The sequence below is a fragment of the Phoca vitulina genome, unplaced genomic scaffold (assembly GCF_004348235.1).
Source record: "Phoca vitulina isolate PV1807 unplaced genomic scaffold, GSC_HSeal_1.0 scaffold61, whole genome shotgun sequence".
Classification (NCBI taxonomy): domain Eukaryota; kingdom Metazoa; phylum Chordata; class Mammalia; order Carnivora; family Phocidae; genus Phoca; species Phoca vitulina.
The window spans coordinates 4,065,379-4,080,770 of NW_022589764.1; the positions used below are offsets into that span (position 1 = coordinate 4,065,379).

Here is a 15,392-nt window from a genome sequence, read left to right on the forward strand (position 1 = left end):
AGGTTAGTTGTGGGTCTAGGCATGCTCAAAACCTTTTCCGTGTACATTAATGGTAATTGATTCTTCTCTTTACACGGTTCCAGCTTACGAGAGGTTTCATGGGAACGCTCTACTTCCAGAGAGCGGGGGGAAACCGGTTGTGAGAAATACCCCCAGTTGTGCAAAACACTGCCTGGCATTTACTTCCTATCAAAGAATCCAAGTCTATACAGCCAGCACGATGACTCTCCTCGTGCCATTCCAGCCTTTTCCCAAGCACATCCATAAGAAAGGCTGTGAACGGGGCTTCCAAGGCCAGCACGTTTCAAAAAGGAGGTCCGCAGTGGCACTTAGGGGCGCCTGGGTGGCTCAGTTGGTTAAGCATCCGACTCTTTGATGTTGACTCAGGTCATGATCTCAGGGTTGTGGGATCGAGCCCCTTGTCGGGCTCCACACTCAAGCAGGGAGTCTGCTTGAGATTCTCCCTCTGCCTCAGCCCACCCCACATGCTCACGCTCTCTCTCTAAAATAAATAAAATAAATAAAATCTTAAAAAAAAAAAAAAGGAGGCCTGCTGGGGCACCTAGAACTCACATGCCTATCAGCAAGTGGAACATTTAGAAATCCTAAAGCAGTGGGGTTTGCTTAATCTAGCATTTACTGGGTGCCTGGGTGGCTCAGTCGGTTTAGCAACTGCCTTCAGCTCAGGTCATGATCCTGGAGTCCCGGGATCGAGTCCCACATCGGGCTCCCTGCTCAGCAGGGAGTCTGCTTCTCCCTCTGACCCTTCCCCCTCTCATGTGCTCTCTCTCTCTCTCTCTCATTCTCGCTCTCTCAAATAAATAAATAAAATCTTAAAAAAAAAAAAAAAATCTAGCATTTATTTCCCAAACTCACTTAACCAAGGACCCCTGGTCCCAGAACACTAACTGACAGACGACAAGGACCTCAGAGAAGAGTGTTTCGGAGGAATGTCAGGGCAGGAGGAAGCATCACTCTCAGATAGACGGCAAAGGTGCAAACGCCTGGAGCCCAGTGGCCCACCCGGCAAGAAAAGTGTAGAAAGAGTAGAAAACAGAAGGTGAAGCAAACACACACTTGGATATTTTTGTTGGTTTTGAAGAGCATCTGATTGCCAAAGTATTCTTAGCAAAGAATTGAAAAAAAAAAAAAGTTGGAAGACAGAATGTAGAATATGTTAGAATTTTTCGAGCAGATGAGCAAAATTGCCAGGGAACGGAGGCACGCTGGGGAAAGGTCTGCAGGTGGTGGCGGGAAGGTTTCGTTCCCCAGTAATTGACAGAGAGCCTGTCGCTCTGTTATCACATATTTAGTATTGGCCCACTTGCAGCTTGTCATTGCCTTGGCTGAGAATAAATCACTTGTCCCAAATCTAAGATGGTAAAATATGCAAATGACTTTATGTGCCACCCACACAAAGGTTTATGTAATCCTAATTGCTTCTAATATGAAGGTCTCGTAATCTGAGCGTTGGTGCATCTTCCTTTTAGGCAAATGATACAAAGATAAAACTATTTTCCCCCCTGCATCATTCAAAAGGATATGAGGGGGGAATGAAACATACCGTTCCTTTTGCATACAAAGAGGTGTCACATCAGGGGACAAGCGTGCCCTGTTTGGGGCAGACGGGATGAAACAGCATCTCACATATATGCCTCCTTATGAATGGTAACAGAAGAGGGGCCCTCACTCTGACAACTGCAGGAAGCTCAGGCTTCCCTCATCCCTGAACCCCAGCCGCTCTGGGCCATGTGGCCGTCACCACGGGGTCGTATTTGTCTAACCTTTACTGAGAAGGAAGAAGGCTTTGGCGCATGCTCAGGTGCCAATATACCAAGCCCCAGTGTCAATGACATCACCATTAATGGTGGCTCTAGAGCTGATGGGAAAATGCTGTGGGGAGCAACCGCCCAGAGTGGAACCAGAGCCCTAAACCACACAGCACACAATGAGAGGAAGAAAAATAACTCTTCATCAACGTAATGCTTTTAGCCATTACTCACAGAATAACATTTCTCCAAACTTACCCCAAAATCGTATCCCTATATGTTCATCTATTACACTGCAAACAATAATATCTCTGAAGAAGAGCAAAAAAAAATCGGCTTCTATTTGGCATACCCAGCCCTGGGCAAAGCAACAAAGGGAGCTGAAAATAGACCAGTCCTTAGTCTCCGCAACCCGGTTCTAGATTAAGTTGTACACACCGCATAGAACTTAGACTCATCACCCAGACTACCATGCAAGGAGAATGGATGGAAAAGAATGGGTTTACCTTAAACCTAAAAAAATTATTTACTTAGGGAGAAGGCAGTTACTCCCCGGTAACTGGAAATGTATCGAGGTAGCTACATTTTTATAAGGGCACTGGACTCTTGTGTAAAGCTAAAAAGTAGATGAAGAGGTACACGCCAAATACGACTATTCAAAATCAGTACCAGCTCAGTTTTAAATTAAAAAAATTTGCAAAAAAAAAAAAAAAAAGCTATATTCTGCCTCTGTGGATAAAGTTTCTGAACTTTATCCAGCAGCTGGTGGGCTCAGTCGCAAGAGCACATGACTCTTGTTCTTGGGATCGTGAGTTCGAGCCCCACATTGGGCGTAGAGATTACTTAAAACAATAAAAAATAAATTTAAAAAAAAAGTACTAGCTGGGAGAAAAAGTATTAGAATATTAACAATGAGTTCTCGCATTAAAATATACCCTTTTACACCTTACATTTGCAGTGTTTTCCAGTTTACAAAGGGCTTTCACCCAAGTCCTTGCTTGCTTGAAACTTACATCAACCCTTTGAAGTCAATAAAGCACACAAAGCACTAACCCTATTTTTCAGATGTGGAAACAGAAGTTCAAAAATCAGAAAATTAGTAGTAGGGCTGGACTCAAATGCAGATCTTAAGATTTCCAGCACAGCCTTTACCAATGCCCCTGCTTACTAATTTATACCATGTCCAGAGCCATGCACTGTTTACCAGCACCAAATGGCAGCTAGTACTCAGCACAGCACTGCTTAAAATACCCTTTTTAAGGCTGAATAATATTACTTTATATAATACGTGTATATGTGTGTGGGTATGCGTGTGTGTGTGTATGTGTGTGTGTGTGTGTGTAAAAATGCCATTTCGTTTATCCACTCATCTGTTGTTGGACACTTGGGCTGCTTTCATCTTTTGGCTATTGCAAAGAATGCTGCAATGAACATGGATTTAAAATATTTCTTTCAGTCCCTGCTTTCCCTTCTTTTAGGGTAAATACCCAGAACTAGAATTGTTGGATCGTATGGTATTCTATGTTTAATTTTTTAAGGAACCACCGTACTGTTTTTCACAGTGGCTGCACCATTTGACATTCCCACCAAAAGTGCATGAGAGTTCCAATTTCTCCACATTCTCGCCAACACTTGTTACTTTCTGGTTTTTGTGGGGGTTTGGGGTTTGTTTTTTTTATAACAGTCATTCTAATGGGTGCAAAGTGGTATTCATTATGGTTTTAATTTGCGTTTCCCTAATGATTAGTAATGTTAAGCATCTTTTCATGGGCTTGCCGGCCATCTGTATGTCTTCTTTGGAGAAAGGTCTATTCAAGTCTTCTGAAAATTATTGTCATACGTTTTAACATGTACTTTGAAAACCTTGTGAGAAGTAAAAGGGCAGGGCGCCTGGGTGGCTCAGTTGGTTAAGCGACTGCCTTCGGCTCAGGTCATGATCCTGGAGTCCCAGGATCGAGTCCCTCATCGGGCTCCCTGCTCGGCAGGGGGTCTGCTTCTCCCTCTGCCCCTCCCCCCTCTCATGTGCTCTCTCTCTCTCATTCTCTCTGTCTCAAATAAATAAATAAAATCTTTAAAAAAAAAAAAGAAGTAAAAGGACATGAATTCACAAGGGGTTAAATGACAAGGTTGGTGTCGCCTAAGTGGGCTACCTGCAGAGGATGCATTCACACGACCTGCATCACAGGGCAATGATGCCCATCTCTGCCCACTGTCCAGCTGAGCCACACTCCAAACAAAGATAGCAGTGGCTGGGAGGTGGCTGAAGTCAAAAGTGGACAGACGAAGTGTGCATTGCCTTTTGGTAAGCCATTTTAAAGCTTGGAGGGAAAAAAAGAGCTTCTATGAGTTTTTAATAATAATAATAATATAGTAACGCCCTGAATGAAGCCTCTATGACACCTGCTCCCAGGGTCCCTACCCAAGGGTGACATCCGCTTAGACCAAGGTCTTCCTGACAGCCCAGGGTCCTAGGAAGAGTTCTAATCAGACCCAGGTCACATTCAATACCAACCCCACAGCCAAGGTTTGCAAAATTTTCTGCTATTAAAATGTGTAACATAAAACATCATGGCCATCATTTAGGGGTGCCAGGCAATACTCTCACAAAAAAGCAGAAACAGTCTCTGCACTTATAGAACTTACAGCCTGGTCAGGGAGACACAAAAACAGTTAAACACTCATACGGTATGGCAGGAGAAGGGAAGGGGAGACAGGAGACAGGATGACTGGGGAAGTTCGATCTGGAGGCAACTTTCAGCAGAGGACTGAAGAATAAAATGTCAGCCCTGTGCAGAGCAGGGGCAAGGGCCCCCCAGACATGCAGGAGGAAGAAAGGAGCAGAGGGATTCCAAGAGTTAAAGGTCAGCCAGTGTGCCTGCAGCCTGGCTGGCCAAGGGAAGAAGGGCAGGAATCACAGGAAGCAGGCGGGCAGAGTTACAGGACCCTGGCCTTGTTCCTGACTTCAGGTTTCAGGGAAAACGCAAGAGGAGGCTGCTGAAAGGTCCCCAACAGGACGTGATAGCTGGAACGTGTGTTTACTGCTTCTTCCAGAACACAACGCAGTAGGAAACCAAACCAGAGATGATGCAGGTTAAGGCAGGCAATGACAATGCTTGGATCAGTGACGGCAGTGGAGATGAGAAGAAAGACATGGCAGGTGTGAGCCAGATGTGCGGTAGACATGGCGGAACTAACTGCTACTTGGATGTGTGGGGTGAGGGGCCAAGGTGACCTTCTACTCTAACCCCGCCCCTCCACATAAGTCAATGAAATTCTACTGGGAGTTTTCAACTTGTGACAGATTTATAAGCTAACATTGGAAGCAGCTTAAGTCTGCTAAGATCCTAGTTCTTTCCAAAGGGGAAAATTGACGCACGTGCCAACAGAAAGAATAAGATGTACATTATTCTAAAATACTAAGTATTTTCCTTAAGGTTTTATGAAATGAGCCCATCTGAAAAGATAGATGAAGCACCCACAAAAGGATGCCACTCTGTCAGATCTCCCCAGTACTGAGCCACACAGGCCGTGAAGTTTGAGCATGAGGGAAAGGCATCAGCTTTGGGGTCATTCAGACCTGATGTCAAAAATTGCTGAACCTCTCGGATCCCCTCCCTCTTCGGGAGCTTTGTACTATCACTCAATAAACTTTACTATTGCTCAAAAAAAAAAAAAAAATCTCCAAACATAACATGAAATAAACAGCCACAACAGGGTCAGCACAAACTAAACCAAACCCACAAAGACTTAGATGTTGAAATTATCCAGTATAGAAGATAAGGACAGTAAATATGGCTAAAGGAATTTAAATAGGAAATGTAAAGAGCCAGAATTACTGTTTGACCAATAAGATTCTAGGGAAAAAGAAAGGAGAACTTCTAGAAATGAATGTCTTAAATAGCTGATGAACTGGAAAATATATCTGAAGAAATTACCCAGAATGCAGCATAGAAAGACACAGGTGTAAAATATGATAGGCAGGTTAAGAAAGAGGGTAAGTAGGATAACAAGGTCCAGTAACAATCTTAACTGAGGTTCTAGAAGGAGAAAATAGGATGAATAAGAGTCAAGATTTGAAGAAATGATTGAGATTTTTCCATAACTGATGAAAGATACCTATCCTCAGATACTAGAATCCCAACCAATCCCCAAAGCAGGAAAAAAAAAAAGAGAAATACCCACCTAGACACATTGCGGTCAATCTGCAAAACAACAAACACAAAAATAGCACCATAAAAGCAGCCAGAAGACAAAGACAGATCCTCCAATGCCAAGTAGACCAACAGTGGCCTTCTCCACCGCAATTATGGCAGTCAGATGACAATGGAAGAACATTTTTTTTTGTTTCATTTTATTATGTTAGTCACCATACATTACATCATTAGTTTTTGATGTAGTGTTCCATGGAAGACTATATCATGGAAGAACATTTTTAAAGGACTTTCATCCTCCACCTAGTAAAAGTAACTTCCAAGAACATGGGCAAATAAAGAAATGTTTAGAAAAACAAAACCTGAGGGGGTTTGCTACCAGAAAATCCTCACTAAAGTTATTTCTAAAGGATACACCTCAGGAGAAAGGAAAATAACCTCAAGAGGAAGTTAATTAAGAAGGAATGGGAGCAGGGGCACATGGGTGGCTCAGTTGGTTAAGCCTCGGCCTTTGGCTCAGGTCATGATCCTGGGGTCCTGGGATTGAGCCCCACGTTGGGCTCCCTGCTTGGTGGGGAGTCTGCTTCTCCCTCCCTCTGCCCCTACCCCCCCACCCATGCTCGCTTGTTCATTCTCTCTTTCTCAAATAAATAAATAAAATCTTTTAAAAAGAAGAAGAAGGAATGGGAGCAAAGAAAATAATATACAAGTGGATAAAATCTAAGCCAGTGCTGACCATTCGAAACAAAAATCTAACTGAAGGAAATTAAAAATCATCATAGAACAAAGGTGCTACGTACCAACAGCACATAAACTGGGAAGGGGATAAGTGGAATGAAAGCACTCTAAGGCCGTTAGATGATTCCAGAGGTTTAAAATTCATTAATTTCAGAATTAGAGTTAACATGCATATTAAAATTTCTAAGTTAGCCCCCAAAAGAATAGAAACATAGGTATCCTATTTCAAAATAGGAGAGAGAAGAAATAGAATTAGGGCAAGGATTGGGGTGGGGGATCTCAATATAAAAGAAATGAAAACAAGATGATTTGTTGATATTCATATTTCATTGTTATGATTAACAATAGATATTCATCAACAAGTAACTAGACTATACCTTAGCAGAAGGACATATTTTGTTTCATTACCCCAAATATTTCTTAGTATTTTAATATTTCTATTCAGTGTTCATGTAGTAAGAAAAACACAAAGCAATACCTTTCTTTCTGTACAGCTTAAAATAATTTTTTTTTCCAAGATGTTCTAAGAGCACAAATGTAGGCAATACACATGCCTTACAGAAATTACTTGTTGGAAGACATAAAGGTCAAAACGAACTGCCAACTATAATTCACTGTTTGCGCATTATACCCCTCTACCTGCATACATACACTCAGCAAAAATAATCCACAAAGTTGGGGCTCCTGGGTGGCTCAGTCAGTTAGGCATCTGCCTTCAGCTCAGATCATGATTCCAGGGTCCTGGGATCGAGCCCTGCATCGGGCTCCCTGCTCAGGGGGAAGCCTGCTTCTCCCTCTCCCTCTGCCCCCCACCCCCCGTTTGTGTGCTCTCTCTCCCTCTCTCAAATAAATAAAATCTTTTAAAAAATAATAATAATAGTCCACGAAGTAGCAATCTAACAGAAGAGATCGGGACAGGGACGTCAGAGGAAGGTTTACGCAATGGGGAAGTCTCCACAACATCAACTTCTCAAGCTCTTACCACTGAGTCAAATACTCAGGGACTCCGATTAGGGTTTATTTCAGCAAAACGCAATGAAGAAATGAACACAGCTTTCTCTCTCTCTTAACGGAATTCAAGAGTAGTGGTTAGAAACTCGGTTTCCAAGAAAAACACATTTATCTTAATTTCTGCAAGTCAAGGAAACCGAGCGGTCTAGAAGAGTTTTTTGGGCCTTGGGTGCCCCCAACACATGCAGGGATGGGAGCTCCCCCTCGGCACTCCCCTGGGCCCCCCAGCCCTTGCCTTAGCTGGGTCCCAGTGGCCCTGTAGCTGCCCTGCTTTGGAGGAACAAAGAAGCCCTGGAAACGGTTTCTGTGCCTGGACAGACAATAGGTACTGGGTTAAGTAGGAAATGAGGCCACAGCCCGGGCCTGGGGAATGCAAAGGGTTTGATGTGAGAGAGCTCCCAGGGGGCCAGAGTGGGGTGGGAACGGCATGCCTGGATGTCAACAGACAGTGGCCTTTGGATTCACACACGCTGTGTGTCCCACCGCCCCGACCCAAGCTTGCTGATGGCCGGCCTTGGAAAAGAAAACCCACAACAGAGGATGGGTGAACTAAAAGGCATGGAATTTCCAAACCACAGCTGTTACATCCTAATGAGCCTTATTCAAAGGCCCCAACCCTCAGTTGCTACTGACAGTCAGTCTTAACTGCCACCCCCCCACCCCCCTGCAACCCAGCAACCCTGACTTTAAAAGTCACATGACATGGGGGGCATCTGACCAACGAATGTGCTTGAATTTTGCCCTGACTTTTCTTTCTATACCACACGCCACAGCAGAAAACACAGCCATTTTCTACAATCCTCTGTTTGGAATTTCCCAAGGCTGCAAATAAGAATGTCATCAGAGGAGACAGGAGCCAACTGCTGTCAGGAACCCAGCTAAGGCCAGTCAGCCAGTCAGCAGACTAGGGTTTCAAAGGTCAGAAAGACAACACCTCAGTGCCCACTGCCCTCCCACCACCCAGCCTGAGTCCTGGCCACTCGATCATTCACTCCATCCTGCCAAGACATGGCAGGAGGTCAGAACACCAGCCATTTCTGGTCTGGCTTCATGCAGTGGAGATCCCCACTGAACACAGACATAATACAGCCTTGTTTAGAACCGGAGGTGAGTGAGAAGCATCTCTAGCATGGATATCATTATATCCAAGGGGTGGGGGGAAGTAACATGAAATGCCCAAGCCTTTAGGAGGACCTGCTCAGGACCGGGTCTCCCAGGACTAGCAGGACCCTGGAAAGGTATTCCAAGGGATGCACTGACCAGAGCACTGTTCAGGGGCACTCTGCCCCAGGGACGGCAGGCCAGCCTATATCACCCCATATCCTGATACCCCCAATCTGCAGAAAATTCCCCAGTAATCCTACAACCACACAACCAACAAAAGCTTTCACCAGCTCCTAGGGGAAATGATTTCTCCATTCAAAGCTCACGTAGCTCCTATGTGCCAGGTAAGAGCAAGGTACTAGAGAAGAAAGATCAATGAAGGTCCTGCCCTCAAAGAGATTACAGTCTGGTTGGGTGGGAAGTAACTGACAAACTTCACGGCCAAGCGGATTTTTAGAGACCATCCCGTCCTTTCCCTTCCTTCCTAATGAAGGGATGGAGACTCACCAAGGGCCATGAAAGCACTTAGTGACAATGACACGAGTCCCAGTGGCCAGCCCAGCCCCCTGCCCACTGCCCCCAATGAGGCCCTGCTTCCAGAAACTCAGACTTGCCACACGCCTCTATGGGAACCCTTCTACACCTTCAATACCTAGAGAAGATCCAAAACGGCTGATTGATATTTGACTTTTTTTTTTTTTTTTTTAAGTTTTGTGTTCATATGAGGTCCTCCCTAAGGAAGGTACCAGCTTCCTTAGGTACTGGGTCATGGACTACTTCCTTCCAGAGCCTACACTCTTTTTTGGGGGGGAGGGGAGGGTTTCACATCAAACATCACCATCATGACAGGTTCCTTTCTCTGTGGACTCAGACCACTACCACCACCCCCATGTGAATCTCAACCCTGCCACTTCCTAGCAAGGGACCTTAGGCAAGTTATTTCTCCCTTGCCCTGACCCACTTCTGAGCAGACCCAGGTCTGCAACTGCCTCAGCCTCTCTCAGCACCAGGCCCTGCCAGAGGCCTCTTTGCTTTCTGGTCTCTCCTCCTCTGGGTCCGTGTCTCATAATATCAGGACTTCACCCTCTCTGAGCCTTCAGGCCGTGCCCTCAGCTCTTTCCTCCTCCCACTTCCCAGGGGACACCCTCACCAGGCCTCCCGGGGTCCCCAACAGAGCTCAGGGCAGGCGCTTTCTAGGCCTTTCTAGATTCTTCCCACACTCCGCGGTTAGTGTTTCTGACTAACTCTTCAGTTATCTCCAACGAGAGGCATGTTCTGGAACATTCTGAAATCACTGTGTCTAGACTGCTTCACGTTTTCGTCCTCTGAAAGTTGCTTCTTTCACTGGCATCACCACTGTCCCTGTTCCCTCAACCCAAGCTTCAGAGTCAACCCATCCTTTAGAGTTTTCCTTGCTTGCTTGCTTTCCGGTCTATAAAGCTCTGCTTGATTACCAGTGCAAACCGTCCAACACCGAACTTTTCTTACCTGGAACACTAAACTGAATGGAGATCATCCAACAGGCATATCTCACAAACACTTCAATTTGGGTGTAAACAGAAGGGATGGGGGCAAAACAAACGGCCTTCTTGGAAGGGACCCTAAATTTTACTCTGGGCCCAGCAGTCGGCTGTGATGAGCACAGGGTCTCAGGTAACCCTTCTGAGGTAGGTCAAGTCCTTATCTTACGGATGAGGGAAATTCAAGGTGAAGGATGAGGGGAGTACAGAACTAGATCACATGTGACTTCCCTTTTCTTCTCCAGGATGCTCCAAGCTAAAATGATAGCAGCAGATGGGCTCCTGGAACCTAAGAGGGGTCTTCAGCATCAGAGAAATTAAAAACACATACAAACTCTGAGAGAGAGAGAGAGAATGTGTGTGTGTGTGTGTGTGTGTGTGTGTGTGTGTGTCGCCCCCTGGGGCATGTCTTGAATTACTGAGAGTAGCTCCAATATTGAGGAGGATCATCTAGATACAAACACAACTCCCATGGGAATGTCACCTGCCCTTTCCCTACATTATAGGGCTAAAGTGGTGACCGGGACACAGCCTTATCTGAAAGCGTCAGTCTTAGCTTAATGCTTCCTTGCGAAAGGAAAAAGGATTCCAACGTAAACATGATTTGTTCAAGCCCTCTTTGGAAACGGGCTATCAAAGCTCAGGCAATGGTTCAGCTACATAAAACTTCAACCCATTAGGCTCTAGCACACGTGGAAATGATTAATGTGGACCCGCTGTGTGTCCTCTGGTCCATCAGCAACCATGAAAGCCACAGCAAATGCTGAAAGAAATACAGGAAAATCCTTACACCGGTTAGGCCAACTACACTTTTCCAGAAGATGAAGTTACCATGACTTTTCCCATGAAACATAGAAAGACTTGGTAGGATAAGCACAGCTCGAAGGCCATAGTTGGGAGAACTCTCTGACTCATGGTACCACTCAGAGGAGGAAGGGAAGGGAGAAGGTATGGATTGAGCAACTCTGCACCCACTAAGTGTTGAACGTAAAGGAAATAGTTCTGTACAGTAAGTCCCTAAGTGGGCAAAATCCTCTCCATCTTGGGATGTGTTGGATGAGATCAGAAGAGCAAGCCACTTGTGTTTCTTGACCCAGTTCTCAAACACACTGGCAGCAGCACTCCCTATCCACAACCATGGCGACCAACTTTCCAGAAAGGACCACGGGAGGGGAGGGGGAGGGATATCAAAAACAGAACAGTATCATCGCCCTCTCTAAAAACAGAGAAAAACCATTTCTCAATCTCTAGACCAGTGAAAACTTTCACAAGGAATGGAAAATTCATACAATTGGCTAGTGGCCACCTTCTCTCCTTAACTCACTCGAAATCTGGGGAAAACAACTCAAAGTCACAGCTTTTAAATGCAGGCCATTAAAACCAGTCCTTTGCCCCTGCTGGCTTCCAATAAAAAGCAGAGGAGCTTCAATAAGACTGATTTTTTTTTTTCCTTACAAAAATGTGTGGTGGGAGAAAGCGTCCAGTTTGGGGTTGGATTGCACGTGGGGGCAGGGCTGCTCAACTGTGGCCGCGCGCCTCGTGACCGGCCTGGACGCGTAGGGGACCAGAGGTCGAGAGGTACCGGCCGCGGGGCCCTTCCAGCCTCCGGTCCCCGCGGGAGGAAGAAGATGCAGGGGGCAAAGAGGCATTTTCTCAGCATCCAACCCCCAGACGCCAGCTCCTTTGCAAACACTCCTTTTGCGGAACTGGCGACCACCGCTTTGGGGATTTGTTCCACGTGCTTCAGAGTCAGAAGTGGCACCGTTTTGCTTGGTTCTCCGGAGACAGGACCGGGCAGGGCCCCTCCTGGGGCTCGCGGGAGGAGGGGGGCTGGGGGGCAGGGATGGGGCGTGCCCTCAAATCCAGAGTCCCCCGCTGGCCTGCTGGGCTGGGGGCCGCGCGCCCGTCGCGCAAGATGCCCGGGGACAAAACAGAGGCCGGGAAGGGGGTGGCGGGGGGCAGAGGCGCCCGCTGTAACCCGAGCTGCTATACTGATTTCTCCCCCACCGTGCGGTTCCCATTTCACAGACAAGGCCACCAAGGCTATGGGAAGGCGGTGAGCTCGCCAAGCCCGGGTCAGCGGTCTGGATGCCGGGTGGCCCCGGAGACGCGCCGGAGAGCCGTGGCCGTGGCCGTGACCGTGACCGTGACCCTTCCAGGACTAACCCCTCCCGGGGGTGAGCGCCCGCAGCCGACGCCCCGGGCCTCCCGCCCTTCTCGTTCCCCGGCGGCGACAGGTGCGCGGCTTGTGGCGCCCTGGCGCGGACTCCGGGGAAAGTTTCCTGGCCGCGGCGCGCTGTTTACGGTCTGGTTTTGCAGCGCTGGGGCCCCGAGCTCTCAGGCCAGCCCAGCCATTGAAACCCTACACGCGGGGAGGGGCCATCGCGGCGGCCAGCGAGGGAGGCGAGCGGGCTCCGGGCCCGGCCGGCCGCGGCTCCCCTTACCTGCGGCTCCGCGAGCGGCCTCAGCCTCCATGCTCGGCTCCCGCCGGGCTGCGTCCCTCCCCCCGGGCTGCCCCATTTCCCTGCCCCACCCCGCCCCTCCCCTCCCCCGCCCGGGACTGCCCCCGCCCCCGCCCCCGCTCCGAGGCTGAGCCGCCCCTCCCCCGGGGCTGCCCCGGCTCCCGGCTCCCGGCTCCCGGCTCCCGGCTCCCGGCTCCCTCCCCCGAGCTGGTCCTGCCCCCGGGCCCCCGCCCCCTGCCTGGGGCCTTCACCGCCAGCCAGCGACCTTGACTCCCCAGTTTGCAAAGCCAGTCCAACACCTCCGAGGAGTTTCTTAATTCCCTGCAAGAGAAAACTATTTGCAGGGCGCCCCATGGCCAGTGGCCCTCTCCTGAGCCCCTTCTCACTTCCTTCTGCTATTTCTATTTCCATGGACAAGAATCATTTGCATTATCCGTTTGGAAAATTTACACAGTTTAAAAATAACTCAAAGACCACGAATGACACTCATAAGGCAGGACAGCCAATAACCTGTTCTGCCCATTTCAAATTTTTTCTGATGACTGTAATGTGCCTATTTTTGCTGATAAGGAATACTTTCATTGATTAAATGTTCAGGCTTGTACTCAACTTGAACTAGCATAGTTCAATGACAGCCAGCTGTTTCTCCAGTATTTCTTCTTCTTGGCATGTTTCAAGGTGTTTTTTACAGGAGAGGTGTGGAGCAGGGGTGGTTTGAAAATGCCAATGGCCTTGGAGCCCAAAGGTCTGTGGTCAGTCAACTAGTGCTTGCTCTCTGATTGGCAGCTTTGAAATTGGCCCTTGAGGACAGCTGCCCAAGCTGCATCCTCAGTCCTTCTGGACCCAAGGGTCTGGGGAGGTGGAGGTGGAGGGGGTGTGGGGGGAGGGGGGGGGGGGGTTGTTGATGTTTTTTTATGGCAGTCACATGGCGACCAACAAAGAATAACCAGACCCCAAGGAAGAGGTAAGCCATTAAAGATGTTATCACCAGTCCTTACTCAAACCAAGACATCACAAGAATGATAAAGCCACAAGCTCCCTGGTCAGTTCTAAATGAAAGACTGTATGGTGATTAACATAACATAATAAAATTAAAAAAAAAAAAAAAAGAAAAGAATTTTGGGGGGGGCCCACATCGGCAACCCTATCAGGACCCCTCTCACTCCGGAGAGCTTTTTCTGGATCCTTGCTCAATAAAACTGTCCCTCCACCCCCACCCCCCCACCCCCACTCTGACACCCAGGGCAGGGTAGTCTGGTTTGTTCCCTTATCTCTGATGTCCTTATACCTCAGCATTTCTGGGATTTCTGTGAGCCTAATCCATTGCCCCCTACTATCTCTCCTTAACTAGCCCTGCCTGTCCCTTACTCAGTACCTGAATACATGTTCCTTCAGAAAAATAATTAAGAATTTTAGACTGAAAAGTACCCTGTTTCTCATTAAACACCTGTTCCCAAAGTTGGTATTTAGTCAAATACTCCCTCTTTTCCTTAATAGTTTCCCGGGTTTTCTGTCTCACTTGGGTAGGCTAAAACTATCTCAAAATTAGAAAATAAATTCGTTTACATTTGCTTCCAATATTTTTATTGTTTTGACCTTTAGATCTGATCCCACACCATCAAATGGCCCATTCTTTGCCCCATTACTATAAATTATTTCCTAAATCATGTATTAAATTCCCATATACATTATGGCTCTTCTTTTACTGATCATTTTTCCTGTTTCTACTACAATACCACACTATCTTAATGACCACAGCTTTAGCATGTGTTTGGACATCCAGGAGGACAAACCCTTCCTAATCAAATATTCAATGAGGTAGTTAAGGATATTGGGAGTTGGCATAGATTGCTTCTTACCTTGAACATTAATTTGCACAGTATTCACATCTTTAAAGTTTTGAGTCTTCCAATCAAAGAACAGAAGCACACTCAAGTTTATTCAGTTCCCTTTTGGAGGGGAGGGGGGCTAAAGTTCTAGAGTTCTTACAGAGTTCTTATGCTGTGTTTATTCCTACATATTTCTGATATTTGTTGGCCATTGTGAATGGGCTTTTTCTTTTTTCTGGTTATACTTGCTAATTGGGTATTGCTGGTACACAAGAAAACTATGGGCTTGGATATGTGCCAGTCTCATATCCTGCCACTCTTATGAGGTCTAATAATTTTTAAAGTCGATTATCATAGATTTTCCAAGTAGACCCTCAGATTGTCTATAAATAAGTTGTCGGGTATCTAAACCTTCCTCAAACCTCAGTGACTCCACACTCATTCTGACACTAAAATTGCCCTTAATCCTAACCACGAAGAGAGGAAATATATTATTTATACATGTACACTGGAAAATAGGGGCCCCACAAAGTCCTAGAGCATGTTTTCAGTATGGCTCTGTCTCATAACCAGGAGGTAGTCTAATCCTCCCTCTGGCCTCATTTATCTACATGGGAATTTCTTCAGTGTTAAGAACACAACTATTCTGGGGTGGCTCAGTCAGTTAAGCATCTGTCTTCAGCTCAGGTCATGATCCCAGGGTCTTGGGATGGAGTCCTGCATCGGGCTCCCTGCTTAGCGGAGCATCTGCTTCTCCCTCTCCCTCTGCCCCTCCCCCTGCTCTCTCTCTCTCAAATAAGTAAAAATC

General features: G+C 46.9%; 1 protein-coding gene across 4 annotated transcripts in view; it reads right to left on the bottom strand.

Annotated features, from left to right (window-relative positions):
* The window catches only part of FAM169B (family with sequence similarity 169 member B), a 92,447-nt gene extending 79,644 nt beyond the window's left edge, over positions 1 to 12,803 (bottom strand). For 3 of the 4 annotated variants that reach the window (XR_004297770.1, XM_032391324.1, XM_032391328.1), the window contains exon 1: positions 12,738 to 12,803. Coding sequence is in view for 3 of the 4 variants with exons in the window: in XM_032391324.1 (XP_032247215.1) it covers positions 12,738 to 12,768 (31 nt within the window). In the remaining variant the exon portion in view is untranslated. The remainder of the gene's footprint in view (positions 1 to 12,737) is intronic. The other variant, XM_032391325.1, reaches the window with a different exon arrangement.
* Between the last annotated feature and the right edge of the window lie 2,589 nt (positions 12,804 to 15,392).